The sequence below is a fragment of the Harmonia axyridis genome, chromosome 2 (genome assembly GCF_914767665.1).
Source record: "Harmonia axyridis chromosome 2, icHarAxyr1.1, whole genome shotgun sequence".
In the NCBI taxonomy this organism is placed as follows: domain Eukaryota; kingdom Metazoa; phylum Arthropoda; class Insecta; order Coleoptera; family Coccinellidae; genus Harmonia; species Harmonia axyridis.
The window spans coordinates 35,268,622-35,288,511 of NC_059502.1; the positions used below are offsets into that span (position 1 = coordinate 35,268,622).

At 32.9% G+C, this 19,890-nt stretch overlaps 1 protein-coding gene across 2 annotated transcripts in view; it reads left to right on the forward strand.

Moving 5' to 3' along the window:
• The window catches only part of LOC123673213 (failed axon connections), a 51,344-nt gene extending 33,437 nt beyond the window's left edge, over window positions 1-17,907 (forward strand). The window contains exons 2-6 of one of the 2 annotated variants that reach the window (XM_045607682.1): window positions 14,921-15,160; window positions 15,270-15,368; window positions 15,886-16,032; window positions 16,156-16,452; window positions 16,693-17,907. In XM_045607682.1, coding sequence (XP_045463638.1) covers window positions 14,921-15,160; window positions 15,270-15,368; window positions 15,886-16,032; window positions 16,156-16,452; window positions 16,693-16,758 — 849 coding nt within the window. In that variant the 3' untranslated portion in view covers window positions 16,759-17,907. The remainder of the gene's footprint in view (window positions 1-14,920; window positions 15,161-15,269; window positions 15,369-15,885; window positions 16,033-16,155; window positions 16,453-16,692) is intronic. The other variant, XM_045607683.1, reaches the window with a different exon arrangement.
• Window positions 17,908-19,890: the final 1,983 nt, after the last annotated feature.

The following is a 19,890-nucleotide window of genomic DNA, read 5'->3' on the forward strand; positions in this document are numbered from 1 at the left end:
TATTAAGCTATTAACTTTCGGAAACTTAAAATCATACATTCATTAAATTGAAATCTTAAAATGGTACGATTTTGGAGAATGCAATATCATTGCAAAATCCTAGCCTTATTAATTGTAGTCACATAGGTAAATTCATTGAAATTTCATTCGAAATTTGAGTTGAAAGAATTTTTCATATATATATTGTATAATTCTATAGTGTTTTCGAATAGGATATTTATAAAATTAAAAGTTGTGTATGAATATTTTTTATTATGGATATTTATAATCCCAATGATATGAATGAGGGTCTTCATTCGTAGCTGTTAGTTATCAGAAGAATTTCGCAACCTTTGATTACTTCCGATAACTAATCGTCCACTATACAATAGCTCCATTGATTCATGGTATTGAATAAACTCGTGGTCTAAATATTGTTTTTTTTTTCTACTTCAGTCAGCTATTGTATTAGTCAAATGTTGGCTTTAAAATGGTCATTGTTTTTCTTTGTGGTACGATTAACACACATATCTTAATGAATTGAGTTTTTTACCTACTCGGTGCATAGTCTGATAAGTCAGTATGTATATGCTTGCTTTATGGACTAAACGTTAATAAACTGCTTTTCAAAAGTTTGGGAAAAAATATATTTTTGGAATCATTGTTTTAAGTAGCATGATAAAGTAAGAAAAAACCACTAAAACCGCCAATGTGTTTTTATGCGCACTTAGTTACATACACACATTTCAAAACATTATATACGTGTGCGGTTCGGAAGATTCATAGTTCACTAACTTTTGAAAAGCAGTTTAAATAGTAGATAATGAATTACCAAGTAATTGATGAACTGATTGTTTTTCCTGATTTTCATTCAAACATCTGTTCGGCTTGTATTGTTTCACCTGAATAGGTTAACATGTTAAGTTTCCCGCAGACAGTCGAGCTGATAGAAATTTATTTGCTTGTCGCCCTCAATTCGTGCTATTAGTATCGCATTTAGTTCACATAACAACTGCCGGTACACTTAGTCTTAAATATCTTTCTCTCACGTCAAATGTAACATTTCAATGGACTGAAGCAATTGTCAACAATTGGAAAAATTTCGCGATAGAAGGAGCGTAACCTACAACTTTGCTCGGAACTTTCGAAAATATCCGATTCGGAAAAAAAAAGTTTTATCACCTGCCCGAGCATTCAGGTTACTTCCTTTCAGTCTGAAGTCCCAGTTTGTTGAACTCGATTTTTCGGTTCTTTCTTGCCGCGAAGGAAGTGCGGTTAATCGAACACGTTTTCTCGAAAAAGATCAGGATATTGGAAGAGTAAAACTCGATCTACAAGGCCAGCCGCTGTGTTCAATATGTTTATGAATAGTTTCGGAATGAGTTTATCAACCTTCTCTTGCATGCAATATACAAATATGACTCGTATTTGATTCGAACGATTCTATTGAACATGAGTATGCAAATTCATTACTTGTATCTCGCTAATATTCTTGTCGAAGCCGCTTGAAGTGGAAGAAACATCAAAAGATGATTTTATTTCGCCCACGCAACCTCTTGAGCTCATGGCTTGTTCTGAAATAAATACAGCGAAAGCCATCAGATGTAGGTATTCACAGATAATATTTCGAAATCGCATCTGTAATTTATGGGAATTCATAAATATGTTGTTCGAACAAGCAGAAGACAATACAATTTTTCGAAATTTGGGTTATGAAATTACATTTTTCGCACTAAAACTGATGCAGAGAATCATGTTCTAGTAGTTTCTATCCTTTCTTCGAAAGGAAGTACCTTACTAGAATTTTTAAAAAGTTTCACAAATTTAGAGTTTTGCCTCTTTTGAAATGATTTTTGGTAGGATTTTCTCACGAATATTTTTAAAATACATAATTGCTTTGTATAGGAATACCATATCATCAACGATAAGTTACCAAAATTACAATTTTTTCATTCGCAAATTGAAAATATTTAAAGAAGTTATGTGAAACCCCATAAGAATCGATGATTTGTAAGAAGAAATATCTGTAACCTCATTTCGAACCGAGCATCTACGTGGTTTGTGTTTCCTCTAAAGCTTTTGAATTGATAAAATCTGGGAAATCGGTTGAATTCATCAATCAACATTTGTAGATGACGAGTATTATTGAATGAACCAAAATAATAATTCAAAAACAGGAGTCGATGATGACATCGATATGAATGAACCAGTATTGACTTATGAGTGATATGAAACTATTTAAAATTCATATTCACCCTAATGATTAAAGGTCACGTGATCGTACGCAACATTATGCACGCTGCATTACCACTAATATTAATTAATGCAATCCGAAGGAAGGGGACCTTGAAATGTAATCATTATTAATCTGAGGCACTTTGTTTTTTTGCGTGCTATCTCATCACAAATTACAAACAATCCTTTTGTTTATGCATATTCGCATCAAGGACTCCGTACTGACGACGTCTAGGATCGGCGGGTCATAATAAGGAATGCAATGTTTCTTGCATTCTTATCGTCGCTATTCATGAATTAGTTTATTTTCTATTTTATAAAAGGAATGTGAAAATTTGACATGCTATTGCGTCTCGCTTGAAAATATAGCTTCCGTCGTTGTCTGAACGAATATTAATTCATTTATTGTCTTTTTCTTATTCGATTTCTTAGTATGCTTAAGAGAAAGTGTATTTTTATTAATGTGGTTATGAAAAGTGACGTTTATTTTTTTTCTAATCTTGACTTCCCCTTGTTTTTTAGGAATAATTGTAGATTGCACAGATTAAACTGCTTCCTCAATGTCGCTCGGATCGGGCATTGCGTTATACATATACAGGGGATTCACCGCGATAGATTACAAGACGTTTTTGGAAAACTAATCATAATTTTGTGCTGAAAATTTGCATGTTGGAGTTTAGGACAATAATCTTCCTCCCTAAAATATTTTCAGATCTCTAAAATTTTCGGTTATTTATTTTTTTATTTATTTATTTATTTATTTATTGCCCATTTAGGATACAAACAGTAAAAAATTTACCAACAGAGTATCCACTTAATATTATAATAGGTACAGAAACAACTCGCTGAAATAAAAGGAAAAAAAAAATCCCCCTAACCCGACATGAAAAAGTGTTTTAAGAGTTTTTTGAACCTTGTATACCGTTATACCGGAAACAGTATATACTTTCTTATTTCAAATGGCACACCCAGTAAATTATTGCATCATGAGATAGCTTTTTTGATGGCGATTACAGCAATATGCCATCCATTAGGAAAAAACTCAACGGTTCATGAGTATGATTCTTATGAAAAAAATGGTGGCAAGGACTCAAATTTTTTTGAAAATTTCTGCAGAAATAGTTTTTTTCGAGAAAACCTCTTTCATTTTCTATTCAGCGAATACATAGTATTATAAGACTGTTTACGATTCGGACCAAAAATGCACAGGGTGATTTATCAGAAAATCATGAACTTGGACAACTCGAATTCATCAGAACTTAAGATTTTCAAATTAGAATTAGTAGTGCTGGCTTTTCTGAAATTTTCAATAAAATAATTGCTACAATACCATAGTGGCAGAAATATTCGTATTCCAATATCTTCCCCCAAGGTCTCCATATGGGACCCTTCAGTAGCCCTTATCGTATTGATCACCCGGTAATTTGATCAGTAACTATCAGTTTTCTGCCCGGAAACATAGTGACCATAAATTCATTTTTCGGCAACCGTTCGGGAAGTGCTTACTTCCCGGACGCTTTTTCTTTGAGAAAGTAGCATTTCCCGGCCTAGTCCGGAAAGTACGTACTTCCCGGACTAGGCCGGAAAAGAATCATAGAATCCATAACAACCGAGATAACGGCTGACAGTTCAAATGAAATTAGTTGTCAAAAATTTGCATGTTTTTTGATCGCAATCGTAATAAAATATGGAAAGCAGCAGCGATAGTGTTATTTTATATGGTTGCCGAAAAAATATTGTACGCAACACGCCCGAAAATGGTTTTTTTGGACTCACAGACTTCCAGGACTCGCTTACGCTCGTCCTGGAATTTTGTCTATTCGTCCAAAAAAACCCTATTTTCCGGACTTGTTACGTAAATTACTATTCCCTTGAACGCCTAATTTTTGGCAATGAAATACGACCAACGGAGTAAAATCGATATATGTATACGGCTTGAATAACTGAGCCCTCTAATGTTCGAAGGGGCCCAACCAGTACCGTAGAATTTGAATGCGATTTCCCGGATATGTAATTGCCAGTGGCGGATTTTAGAGGCGGCAAAGTTGATCCAAACATTTTTTTTCTAACGTACAAAACAACGTCATATTTTGACTGACAAGGTCATCGAAAAGTTCTAATTTTCCTCCATAGAGTAATAAACATAGATAGAGTATACGCAATTTTTACTTCCCCAACATGGTTAGATTACGTTATCGGATTGTGATATATTTTCAAATCCACAATTCTACTATATTGTTATGAATGTATATTTTATTGAATGAAATATATTTATTTGATTGATTCCGATTAAATAAGCGAATTTGAATATTTGGAATCCTATATTTTTCCTAATTGTCGAATTTATAATAAGCAGAATATTTATTATTTTCTGTATCTACCTGCTGAAATCTAAGGTTTGGCAACTTTTGCTCTCCTAGTTTCCGCGCCAAACGTATAAGTGTAGCTAGGAACTTTACTATTATGCTTTAGGTCTGTCAACATTAATGATGACATGACAACGGCAACTAGGCAAATGTTCCATTGATCAATCAATTTCAACGATCGTTGAAATAAATCCAATTTTAAATAAGATTTATTTCAACAAAAGTCCATTTTTTCTGAAAAATATAAAAATTTTTTTTTCGTTTTTCTCCTACTTAAATTCGTAATTTTTGTGGGCAAATTAACCTTCTATAAAAAATTTCTCTTAGCTGAAATTGTAGATAATTTCAGAGATAAATTAAATGTTGATGTAATGAGCACGATTGACTAAAAATCATATATGTATGTAATTCCAATTTTATTGACAAAAAAAAATTAATACGATTGTGAAGTTGAGTATTGATTTACAGGGGTCACTAGAGGGCGGTAAAAACTGAATAGCCTACTGGCGGCAGAGGTGTAAATCCGCCACTGACTTACCCATTTTTTCAGAATTCGACGTCCGTTGGAGCGGTTTCCCTCCGTGGATTATCGAACGGATGAAAATGACTCATGTCGATAAAATCGTGGTAATTACTTTCCTAGTAAATAATGAAATTCCGCAGAATTATAGACCGTGTAGATTCACGACACACGGAAAATCGAAGGTTCGTACACGTGTAAACGAAATTGGTAGTTTCTCTATATGCGCTTAATTTCTATTGATTTTAAATCCACATATGGGAATTGACTTTTTAAAATAAAACTATTCCTTGTGATCATTTGAGTTTCTGAGTCGTCTCGATATCGTTTAATTTTTTCAATTTTGACCTCCTCAACATCTACTGGAAATCGTAGGACAGGTGTGCCAAAAAATGGCACATGGCTATGCCATATGCCACACTATAAAAATAATCACTCTTCTTCGTGGCTATCCTTTATCGGATATTGGTGATCATCTTGGCTACTGTGAAATTTTTATCAGCTGTTCGAAACATTATGCATATTTCAGGGTTTTCCGATGTCATCTTACGGGTAAAATGACTGCTGACGTCACCTGCCATATAGCAAACAGGATTGAAGGCATTGTTATTCGTTGCTTCATCTTTGAAATCGTCCGATGAAGAACATTCAATCCGAGTCAATCCTAAGATGCATAAAAAATTCTGCCAATAAGCGTGGCCCATGCTTATCTAACATTCCTCTACAGCTCTTATCGCTATTATTTTTCGAAGTGTTTCAAATTCACGAATGCGGATGTATATCGTGTATTAAAAAAAGCTAAACTTTTTATTTTTCAACCCGAATATCTGTACCATCAAATTTCTTTGAAATCGGACTAATAAAACGCGAAAGATTCAGATCTTAGGAATTTCTCGTTTGCCAATGCACAATGCGTACTGAAAGAGCTGAAATTAAAACAGAAGTACCTAGTTATGAGCTGGTCTCAATATCTCTATCAAATTTTATCGGACTAGTAAAATACGAAATATTGAGGTCTTGAGAATTTTACCCTTGAGCTGGATTATGGATGACCGTTTATCCAAAAAAAAAAAACTCATGGAGTCACTCTGAACCAGAACGAATTTAATCAAAATCGGATAGATATAACGTGAAATATGGAATTCTCTATATCTAGAGAAGCTGAAATTTATATTGAATTATTTACTTTAGTCTAAATCCGAAGATATCAAATTTGATCTGAATCTGACAAGCAAAACGTTACACATGGAAATACCTAGAATTTCAACTTCATAACCAGGTTATCCACACCGATTTTCATCATGATCGGATAATAATTTTATAGGTTAAGGATGGTACAAAGGTTTTGGACACCTTAAAGTGAAGAATAATATTCTATGTTCTAAGGTGGAAACTTACAGAACCGAAAACCAAAGCTGTTCAGAATGACCTGGAAAGTATTTCGCGAGTAGAAATTATGAAATCGAAAAAAAAAAATTTTTTCCACCCGAAAGTGATCACAAAGCATTCGTCTCTGCCATTATTATGCGTCGTATTATTATGTCGTTTGCCATCGTGCATTGGAAATGGCATATGTCGTGAACGGGCCTTGTTTTGCTGTCGACGTTTCCCTCATATACTCAACGATGCGTGTAATTTCTATCTCACTACGTAATAAAACCGATCCTATTTGAAAAAATACGAACTGATCCACAAGAGTTTAGCATACGAAGTTATATGCAGAAAAATCGAAAGAGCACATAGGGTTTCAAAGGTGTGGTAAGTAATTATGGTTTTATGTTTGAACACATGAAAGAACACCTGCTTGAAGAACAGGAGGATTTCACTAGATTATAAACTGAACTCACATCAAATTTTTATGATGTATTATAATGTGAGTGAAATAGATTACCAATCCAATGTTATTTTGTCTCTAAGTTAAGATTATCTATTCCAAAAGTCTTCAGATAGTTTATTGACGGCATTGGTTCTTGAAGTTATTTTTATCATCTTAGAGGTAGACTTATGTAGTTTTTTTTAATTCTTCTTTAGTTTTCTGTCATACAAAGAGTTTTGCTGAACTATGTTATTCCTGACCTAACCTTCTTCTAACGCTTTGGAACAGTTGGCTATAGAAACCTACTGCATAATATGTGTAAAATATATACAATTTAAAGAATAATCTGATTATTTTCAACAAATAAACGTTTTCCTGTGTAATACAATTTGAAGCAATAGCCATTACAATTCAGGAGCAGCTTTTTTCTACAAGAGGATAATAAAATAGTGCCAAGAATTTTTCAATGAACATTTTTCTCTTTCAATAACGAATCAAGCCTGTACAAAACTAAGCAATGAAAAAATAACAAACCTCTTGATACCATTCCTAATATTCGGTTTCGAATTTAAATTGGGAAAATGTTATAGACGAACAGTGGTTTCATCATCTCGATCATACAATCTTCCATAAATATTTTATCGACCTCCCGAAGTTTCCACTTCCACTTCAGAATACATTACTGTACTATTGCATTAAAATTCTCAACTTGTGTTCGAACATCCGAAAAAAACCTCAGATCTTCTATTGCGGCATTATCCTAACGAATAGAAAATCAAAATAAACGGTCTCCAATTATAGAATCGATGAATCATCTCCAAGAACATAAGCCCTCTCAATTGATGATCTAGCCTGAAACGCAATCTTTCAGCATTATCAAATATTGGTTAATTTTTCCAGCTATTCACACTGATTGTGAGAGAAAACAAATGTCCGATTTCTATTTCCGTCCCAAACTTGAAAATTTGAATCCGATAAGAGCTGTCGTCATTGGCGTAGCTGGTGAATCTTTCTAGGGTGAAAAACTAGCTAATTTATCAACAATTGCAAAGTTTTAAAATAACTTTAGGATATAACTAATAAATATTAAATATGGGAAGTCAATTGAATGAAATGCACGATAGGGATTATGCCAAGAAAAGTCGATTTCAAAATGATTACCGCTTTTTTGTCGCCATTTTGACGCAACTTTCTTCTATGCCTGTGGTTACCAATTGGCGGACTCGGAAGAATTTGAAAATATCAATATAAAATTGACGAAATTCTATGGAATTTTTTGGGATGCTATTCCTCCAAATATTTTTACCAAGTCTTTGACTTCTTTCGCGTTATCCCGCAGCAGGCAGTTGTATTTTTTCCGTGACGCCTAGTGGACTGAGCGATATGCCATAAAAAACCATCTAGTACCAATTTGTGCTCTCCCAACATCAATTGAGTGGTAGTTTTTTCTATTGACGTTGATATTAACTTTTCTAAATACGCTATTTTATCCTTTCTTGTTATAAGAATAAATTTGAATACCAGAAATCATGGTTTTGCTCTTTTTGCGCATCTGGGTTTGTCGCTAATGAATTGGAAAGTTCATTACAGCCCGATGGCGAATGGAGCAATGAAGCTGCAAATATTTTCAAGGATAACAAAGCAGCGCTATAAATGAAAATGATTGACTTCCAAGAGAACGCCATTTTAAAGCATCAATATTCTGAAATTCGTTGTAAATAATTTTGGATAAAATTTGTGTGTGGTGATGAATATCCAGAACTAAAAAAATTGGCTTTGAGAATTTGCATGATGTTGTGATCAAGATAGAATTGTGAGGTAGCGTTCTTGAAGATTAACTTCATTAAAGATAAATTTATATCTCAACTACCAATGATCTCCAGAATTTAATGAGAATAGCTTGCATCAAAATATTCAGATATATTTTCATTTTATTTATTATTAATTAAGATTATGGATTTTAGTTAATCCAACACTGCTACTCATCGTTTTGATTGCGTTACCGAAGCCATAAAAAATTCATACAGAATATAGAAAAAAATTACCCCATATTTCTGTAACAACAAAAATATGGTTGAATATGTAGAATTATCACTCGAATTGCCTGAATTTCAGGATCATCAAATTGTACTCAAGGATCCGTTTTTAACTTATAATGAGTATTTAAAATTAAATTGCGCGTGTAACATTCAAAATAAGATATAATTGATCGAAAATCACATAATCTTTAGAGAAATTAACATATTTTGCATCACAGTACCGAGTTTCTGGTTAGAAACTAGCCTGATTTTGAAGTCTAAAATCAAGGACTGCTAGAGTCAAATTCAAAATGTGAATGAAATATTTTTCAACATTAAGTTCTAGCTTCATTAGCTTCGGAGACCAAAAAGTAACATTATCTAATGTCGAGAGACCAGGTTTTTTTTTATTTATAATTTTGGGTAGATGAGAAGGCTTATAGATGCTCTAAATCACTTTATTCTTCTCGAGTAAATTGATTATCCAAGAAACACAGGAGAATCGAATTAAGGGTCAATCAACGAAAGCCGAGATGTTCGAAGAAGTGTTCAGATTCAACAATCTAGTTGGAAACTCCAGAGCGTGAAGTTCAATAATTATAACGCGTGTGATTGATTAAAACTGAAGTTGAAATCAAATGAAAAAGGTTTTTGCAAAATTAATAAAATTCATACTGTCGCACACCCACTATCTAAACATTTTTTCTAATCGGACTATCGATTACCGGCAGACGCAAAAAGCAAACGATTTCTCTTGATCGTTATTCGATTATTGAACTCACTGACCCTAACTCTACTTTCTAGGGTGGGCATTTCCCACCCCTGCTACGCCCATGCCTTTCTCGCGCTCAGTCTATTCCAGGAACGTCGAGATTCTACGAGGCCAGCTTTCAGATCAAGGCTTTCATGAATTGGAGAAAAATTCCAACATGTCTGCCGCACATAATCGACCACTCCGTATGAGTTTTTTTACCCCGATCTAGAGACACGAAGGCTGCACTTACTTCCATAACCTCGAGGCCGTACGGCTGCCGGAATAATCGACTGTAATCGCTACGCGCTATAATGTGCCCCCGAAAGAAAAGTCGTTAATATCGGAGGGCAGAACTACTTTTTTTTTTGTAATGACCTATAGAATGTGATTTCAGTTTGAAACAGTGGGAATAAGAAAAAAAATAACACGAACATGAATAACTTATTGTAATATGATCTTTATACCAAAACTCTACAAAGTGATTCAAACGAAAATGAAAAGAATTGGATTTTTGAGCTCTCTGCTCTGAAGAGACTTCTGTATCAATTCGTCGTGATGGCAGTAATTTTCTAAATTTGGGCCGGAAATGGTCTCAAACCATAAGGTTCAATTATGTCCGTCCGGCCGTAAACAAAATTACTCTCAAACGGAAAAAATTTCGGTGAAAAATATTTTTTCGGCAACCGTCCGGGAAGTGCCAACTTCCTGGACGCTTTTTCTCTGAGAAAGTAGCATTTCCCGGCCTAGTCCGGAAAGTACGTACTTCCCGGACTAGGCCGGAAAAGAATCATAGAATCCATAACAACCGAGATAACGGCTGACAGTTCATATGAAATTAGTTGTCAAAAATTTGCATGTTTTTTGATCGCAATCACAATAAAATATGGAAAGCAGCAGCGATAGTGTTATTTTACATGGTTGCCGAAAAAATATTGTACGCAACACGCCCGAAAATGGTTTTTTGGGACTCACAGACTTCTAGGACTCGCTTACGCTCGTCCTGGAATTTTGTCTATTCGTCCAAAAAAAACCTATTTTCCGGACTTGTTACGTAAATTACTATTGTATATCATAAAAAAGGTTCCTGCATTTGACAGCCCTGCGGTAGCTACCCCTCACTTTTCATTTTCAAATGACACCCCCTGTATATTGTCAGTGAAAATTGCGTGTGATTATTTGGAATACAGCAATAACACATACTCGTATTTTTTTATTGATAACAACAATAACATTGATATTTTGTGACTTCTTCTACGTTATTTAATTATACATACTAATGAAAATGAATTGCCTTCACCCATGTTTGTAGAAACTTCACTTATGAGAAAAAGATGAATATTTAAAAAAAAACTGTTTTTTATAACAAAAAAATTGTTTCGAATGTTCCTTCGTTTTTTGAATTGCATAGTAGGTATTTTGGTTGCAATTCATACTTGACAAAATGTTAATATTTTTGTTGATATTAATAAAAAATATATGCTATCGTTATATTCTAAATAGAATGACACGCAATTTTCACTGACAATATACAGGGGGTGTCATTTGAAAATGAAAAGTGTAGAGTAGCCACCACAGGGTTGTCAAATGTACGAACCTTTTTTATACATCATTGGAGAGGTACTTTGATGTTATACAAAGCAATTTTTAATACCATCTCGAAGTTAGAGTCTAAAGAAATTAAAAGGTTGAAAATTCCTATACCTATATAAGTTATTGTATACAGGCAATATCTATATCTTATTTAAGATATATATTGCCTGTATACAATAACTTGGACACCCGGTATAGGAATTTTCAACCTTTTAATTTCCTTGGACTTTAACTTCGACAGATTTTCTCATCTTTTCCCTATAGAGGAACCGGGTCTAATCGTCCTCATTCCCCTAATCCTGAAAGCTTTTCATCGAACTTGAAATCATCGGCTACTATTAAACCTAATCTAAAACATCGTCGACAATGCGTCCATTTACTCGAACATTGCTGTTTCTACGGTAGCAACAACCACCAACCATTGCGACTTCCTATGGTCGCTACAACCCGTCACGAAATATGGAAGTCGTAACGAAGGTTAATGAGGACGATCTTGGCCATTACCATAAACCTTCTCGTCTGGCACCCTCTCTTCCCACACACATGGCAGAATTCGTTTTTAATATGAAATGGGCGTCGTTGTTGATGATGTCGTTCCGTTCGCTTCGTTCGCCCTTGTCTGGTTGCAAGAAAACCCGCTCACGCACACCACGCAATCAGGGACTCGATTCTAGAATCGTGCGACCGGCTATCGTATTCGCTACTATACAGGGGTGTTCCACCGTCTCCTACGGTGAAGCGCTGAAAATTTCAAATTTGTTTTCGGTACAGTATCATGTGGCTCCATTCTCAAATTGTTTGCAGATACACAGGGTGTACCAAAAAATGTAGATGGCCAAACATAATTTTTCTTATCGAACACCATCATGTTTTTTTCAAATTTTCTGATTGCATGGAATAAATGAACCCAAGTTTGTTCGAAGTTTATATCCTTAAAACATACCGTTTTTGGAATACGAGTACTTTTCATAAATTATAGGGTCTTTGAAAAGACAGGAAATATATGTCATTTTCAGTAATCAAATTTTGTCCCGAACATGAACTATAAAATTTGATATGAAGCGCGCGGAAATGAAAACATATCAGTGATACGATATTTAACTCAATTCGCGAGTTTCTCCACAAAAAACGCAATTCTTATCTCCTATAGTGAATCAACGTTTCATATTAACTCAAAATATATTGAAATAAATACCTACATATATCAGAAATTCAGAAAACAAACTTCAAGCGCGCCAAACGACGTGAAACAACCGATGACACTAGGAGAGCAAAAGTTGCCAAACCTTAGATTTCAGCAGGTAGATACAGAAATTATAAATATTCTGCTTATTATAAATTCGACAATTAGGAAAAATGTAGGATTCCAAATATTCAAATTTCCATATTTAATCGGGAATCACTCAAATAAATGTATTTCATTCAATATAATATACATTCATAACGATATAGTAAAATTGTGGATTTGGAAATATATCACAATCCGACAATGTAATCTAATCATGTTGGGGACATGTAGAAATTGCGTATACTCCCTCTATCTATGTTTATTACTCTATGGGAAATTTGCATATATTCATTGATTTCTCAAAATTCATCGATTGAAAAAAATTTAACTACAAAACAATGTCTGTATAATATCGTTTCATGATCTCATAAAATAATTTATTCCAGAATTTTCTTTTTTCAGTCAATTGAGACAATCTAACATTAGACATGTTATTGATGAATCTTATTGTAAACCTTTGTGCATTAAGTGCACAAATAAAATATGAAATAATTTCTAATGATATATAAAGTACAATTATGCTTACGTTTTGTGAATTAATTCAACATGTTATTTGTGTCTTCATTTAGGTTTGCTCGATCCTTCGAATTGGGACGTAGCGGTCTAGTCTTCGGCAAGCCCCTTTTTTCGAAACTCTGACATTTCTATAATTCCGAAAATTATTTTATTAATAAATATGTAATTAAAAATAAAGATGCCTCAAAAGTCAGACTCATGCCACAAAAGCATACGGCTTGCAATAAGTGATTTAACATCTGTGACTAGTTCAGTCGTATACGCTGCATAATGTATGAACTCGAGAATCGAGCCCCTGGCTTCTGATGAACGTCTGGACGGCTGTTGCGTTGGTTCGTGCAATATTTTCCAGTCTGGGTATGGTATAATTGAAAACCCGTAATGGTGAGAGGGAAGCCTTTAAGTGGATGGATTCACGCGAGAATCTTTTCGAGATTAATCGAAAAAACTTCCGCGTACTTTCTATTATTTTGTTCTTAAAACATTCTATATTAAAAATAAACGCATACGCCTAGAGAATCTAGCTACATACATTGTTCAGAAGTCGACATTAAGCCGTAATCCACCCTATGATAATTTTTCAACTCCCGTAGTTAATAATCTTTAATTTTTCCAATTTTATTTTTCCCATGTAGGTATTAAAAAAAAACTACATCAGTTTGGCGAAAGACTTTGAAAGTTAGCGCATTCAATAAGCAATCTAAAATGATGTAAAACTTACTTCATTATTTCTTAGATTGGTAAAAAAAATAGGTTTTGCTTGAAGAAATTAATTTCTTTATGTGTTAATATTTGATAAATTTACAAAAGATGATCAATATATGTTCGCTATATAAAACGGCGAATCGACGGAAGTTGAAAGTAATAAGATTTTAAGCCATTTTTTAGTAAAGAATGAGAAAGCAACATAATACAACAATTTTCAGTGAATGATTATGAAATATTTTTAAGACTTCAAATGAAATAAATAAAATTAAATTAAAATATTTTTTACTTAATCTTTTCTCAATACAAATATTTAAAAAATTAAAAGAGCACTAAATTATAAATCTGTTCTTCTTGAACTAATACAGATGTTTGACGGCTAGGGCACATCCTGAAATAATTCCTTTGAAAGATGAAATTATGACCCTTTCGAACGATAAACCATATTTCTTAGAACGAACATAAAATATTTCATAGTATAACTTCGGGAAGGTTTTATAGCTTCTTTCACGACTTGTTCTCCAACTGGATTCACCGCCAAAAAGTGATCTTCAACTCATTAATGAAGATTTACCATAAAATGTTAATGTTTTTTCTCCTCTTCAACCTTTTGTTGCATAATTAAATAGAATATCATATCTTACGTAATGTGATTGTCTTCTTCACGAATACTCTTCGCCTTTGGTACGGACATTTTAGAGAGAATAATCTATCTTATAATAAAATAGCCGTCCGAAGTTTTTCTCTGAAATTGTAACAGCTATTTTCATAAAATTTGTTCGTTTAAAATTTATATTAATGTTATAATGGATTGATGTTGCATTGACTGTAATATATTAATGTTATAATGGTGTACCTGAACCTCGCCTTCTATGAATGTTAAAACAAGTGTATCCAAATTTCTATTCAATAAAGTCCTTTATTATTATTATTAATATAACTGTAATATATTAATGGATTGATGTTGAATTGACTGTAATCCAAATTGGGGAGCATTTTTTTCACCAACAACTCGAGACATTATTATTGGGAAAAAATGAGTTCTTCTTTAAAACCTTTAATGCTAGTTTTGAAAGCAAATATTTATTTTTCATCTGCATATTATTTCATTAACCATTATGTTTTCTTTGCAGAATGTGGACCATAAACTGAAATATCGTTCCAAAAAAGGACAGTTGCCTTTTGTTGAGCTCAATGGTGAAGAAATTGCCGACAGCGTTATCATCATCAAGGAATTGGCTGCTCGTTTCAACCATGACATGGATATCGCACTAACTGCAGAACAGCGCAATGTAGCTCATGCTATGATCTCCATGATCGACAACCACCTTGCTTGGGTTGTTATGTGGTGGCGTACCAAATATCCCGACCAAGTAAGTTGTATGCTTTGATTGATATGTTGTTTCAGACTCTCTAAAACTGATTCTTCTAAAATAAGAACTAATGTCATTACAACATTATAACATTTATTCATTTTCATAGGTCCTGAAAGGATACAAGGTTAATCTTCAGCATGCTCTTGGTACAAGAATACCAAATGGAATATTGAACTTCTGCTTCAAATTTGCATTTGGCAGAAAGGTAAGATTTTTTTTCTAATCTCACACAGTCTGTTATATCCATTTTTTTCTTCCTTTTGACACAACTACAACCCATCAAGTAATAATATCACAATATTTTTGTCCATTTCCTTCACGTTCTTTTAATCAACTTCCTCATATTCTTTTGAATATTATCTTTGATCAACTGTAGTTCATTTTTGTGAAGCTTTCATTTTGTAACAGTAGGCTCTATTATTGCACCATGAAAAATATTCGACATTTGTTAAACTGTAGTTAATTTTCGTGTTAGCTTTGATTTTTTTTCAACTCTAGTCTTTTTTATGGTATTCGTTTGTTTTTGTAGTTTTGTTAGGTTTAAAATTTACTATCACAATTTTAATTTTATCATAGTTTTTTATTTTCAGTCAATTTATAATCAGCCTTCCTTCAGCTGTTTTTCTTTACATTTGTGATAATTTTTCTTATTTTTGTATAGCATGTTTCTTTACAGTGTTGTGTTTCATTAGATGTTTTTTAATCACATATTGACACTTTAGTGGTTCCAGGGTTCCAAGAAAGTTAAGGCTCAAGGCATTGGGGTACATTCCCCAGAAGAAATCAATGCTTTTGGACAGAGTGATCTGAAAGTATTATCTGATATGCTTGCTGACAAACCATTCTTCTTTGGAGATGAACCAACTACAGTAAGTTAAATTTTTGTTAGTTGTTATGTTCGTATCAAAACTTGATGATTGTTTTTATATTATTCAATAATCTCAAAATACTTTAAATAAATGCTTACATGCTAAAAAAAATTTTATTTTCAGTTGGATGTTGTGGTATTTGCTCACCTAGCCCAAATATATTTTATTGACAAAGAAGTTACATACCCACTACGTGACTATATGACTGAATCTTGTGCGAACCTTGTTGGTTTAGTCAACCGAATGAAGGACCGCTGCTTCTCTGACTGGGATGAGATCTGCACAAACCTTGACTTGAATTCTCATTTGCCAAAACCTGAGCCTGAACAACAGAAAGACAACAAAGAAGCTGCTAAGGACGAAAAAGAGGCTGAAGGTAAAGAATTGGAACCTGATGATAAAGATATTGAAAAAGAAAAAGTGAGTATAACTATTTAATATTACTTTTCTCTCTATTCTAATATTGTCATGGACTTGTATATATAAGATTGAGTCCAATCTTAAAACAGATAAAATGTAACTGAAATATTTTTTCAAGTTACGAAATATTTATTTTTTAACATAAAAATTTTCACTTCAACAATTCTTGAAAAATATTTGAAATACATAATTACCAGTATAATATTACGTATTCTTATCCTATTCTTATTCTATTTTCAGGCTGATGACAAAGAAAAAGCGAAAGAAAAGGAGGTTGAAGAAAACAAAGAAAAAGAAACCAAGTAAAAAGTTGTGTTGAAGGTGTGTGAGGCAACTGCAATTAATTTTATTCATCTCAAACGAATGAATCCAAAATTTTTAGTTTTCTTTTTCCCTTTAAGTGCAAATTTAGCTAGTGAGGTCAATTTGTGACTGTCCTCTCTAAAGAAACCTGCGATCTCGGTCAAATTGTAATTTATAAATGATTTGTGAAAATTTATTTATGCAGATTTTCTTATAGGCATCACGCACTAAGTATCAATTGAAATATCAACATAATCTCATTCACATTATTCAAAATGATTGAATTTTTTTCACCCCTACCATGAGCATACAATGATAATTTGGATTCTGAAAATGTTACTTTAAATTTTATATGTTGTTTAATTTCAATTGGTACTTTGTGTATCAAAGAATACTCCACCACATGACATATTCAGTGCTAGTTATATTTGTTTGTATAAAATAATTTTAGCCATGTTTTCTATTGTAAGCAATTGTATGTATAAACACTTTCAAAAGCAAATTAGGGTCCAAATCTTACTTTAGTATACCGTGTGATGTGTGCAATTTGGTCCCTTGCACATTTGATGGAATATCTTCTGCTTGCTTTCGAAAGTGCGTCCATGTTAGTGCAGTCTCAGTGTACCAAATTATATAATCAGTTATTAGTAGTGCATTTATATTCATTCCATATTTTAAACGTTCAACATCAACAAATTACATAACTTATCAGTATAATTGTAGATTTTTGTATTTTTTTAAAAAATAATTTTAGGATTCACATTTTGTAGGTAATTTAAAACGATAAATTTCTAATGATTCTAATGAGAAATACTGCATATGATAGAACAGACTTTCGTTGATTTCCTTCTACAACTCCAAATACTTTTCAGGGTTGTTGAAATGAATTCAAATTTCCTGTTCTTATTTATGCCTTTTTCTTATTAGAAATCCTTTTACCGTTGTCACACATTGTGTTTAACGCAACAATTTCCGTGTATTTTCATATTTTCAATTCAATATAATGATACTGTATGGAATTAACTTGATTCCTTTATATGTATAATGAAGAACTGAATGTTCGAACATTATAATTTAAATAATTTAAGTTTGATTTACAACTGTGTTGTATGCTATATTACAGTTAAAATAAATTGGTATTTTAAGTTGAAATAGTTATTTTTATTTTTCAAGCAATTCCTAGCTAAATAGCTCCTAGGAAATACCGAAAGTCAAACAGAAAACGGAATTTTCCAGAAGTTTGTATCAGACAAATGGAAATTCAAGAAAATGACGAATTTAGAAAAAAATATTCCTTTTACCGATGAGGTAGCCGTAAAGCAGTTTTGAGGAAATAAACATTTGAGGATAAGGCACGAGAAGAAGAAGAACATTTGACTATATCAATAAGAATGCAATGTCCTAAAAAGGATCATGGCATCACTATATAAATATGAGAATACATCACTCTCGTTTCCTACAAAATGCTATCTCAGAATTCAGATAGTCAAGATGGAATAATTTCGAACACTCCATCTTTCATCAAAGCGATTTTGGAAAGAGAATTGTTGAAATGACCGCATCTATTAACTTTATTTAAATAATGGGATTTCATTTCTGTTTTTGTCATTGAATATCAAGATGTTTTGTTGCAAATATATGCTATCTATTGAAATCAGTCATCATCTATATATATTGACGAGGATGAATGTGATCAAGAGAGGGCTACTACAGGTTTGTAGTTTTTATTCAAAATTTACTTTCTGCAAGTCAGTCGAAGACATCAATAACAAACTTCAACTAAATGGGAAATGCATAATACTTAAGGTATTATATTTGGCAATGATCTCAATTGAGTTCAAAGACTGACTAACGTTAAACAGTCAGTGTACAATATGGCCTTAAACTTAACATTAAAAAGACTAGTATGATGAAAATACATTTTAGATTCCTGAGGATGGCAAAACTTTTTAAACCTAGAGATCTGTGTTTACAAACTAAATCAGATTTCTAAAGTGTTATCTTTTCCATCCTTCTGTATGGTTTTGTAAGAAACAAGAAGCTTTAGCTTTATTATCAAATACTGAGAAAATTTTGAATCGACCATATAACTGATGAAGATAAAACGGTTTTGGAAAGGGAACACAGCTGGTGTTTCTGATCGAGGAACGTGAGGTTGAGTATCTGGAACACATAATAAACAATTCTGATAGATACCATATCAACAGGGCCCCCGCAAGGGACATCAACGCCCGCGTGCAGAACATATTTTGGCGCCCCTTAAAGGGGGGAGGTGGAGAAAAGCACTGCTGGATAATCGGAATTTTTTTTTTTAAGTTTTATTGAGAATCTAGAGTAGAATGGTTGAAAATCTATCAGCAACCTTCATTGCCTTAAGAACTTTATGGTGTTAGTTGTAACATATAATAATACATTCCAAATGTCATTCAAAATTCAAGCTGTATTCTTCTATAAATTATTCATAAATGCATACACATTTAATTAGGACCTATCCAGAAATTGAATGGATGTTTTTCTAGATTTGGCTGCTGCAAATTCTTTTTTATTATCAATCAATCAATTTTATCGAGTATCTCTTACTCTATATCTAAGATTGCCAATCCAGAAAATCTATCTTATGACATGGTAGCCTTCAAATAGTTTTTAATTATTTTTAATTCAGTGAATGATCTCTCACCAGAAGCAACAGACACAGGTAAAGTGAGAAGGATTCTTGAGGCAATACTAAGATTCGGTAGAGAAGAAGTTAGATTATTTTCAAAAATATATTGTAGAATTTCAAGAGGATTTTAGCTTCAGATAATGAAAAAATCTAAGGGCAAACCTACTATTTGAGGAACTTAGTGTTTGATCAATTATTTTCAAAAAGAAAATTTATTTTTAAAGCGATTTTTGGATCTTGAGGTGCTTCATCTGTCTGTTCATAATCGAACAATTTTGGTTTATACTTTCGTCTTATAGTATATAATGGAGAAAAACCTTGATCTATCTCAAGAGCAGCCGCTAGTTTTCCAGCTTCCGCAAGTTTTTCCTCGAGAACATTATCATCCCTATAATTTTTGAAATGATCAACTAAATTCTTCAAATAGTTTTGGCACACTTTAATGTCAATCGCTACACTTTGCATCATTTTGC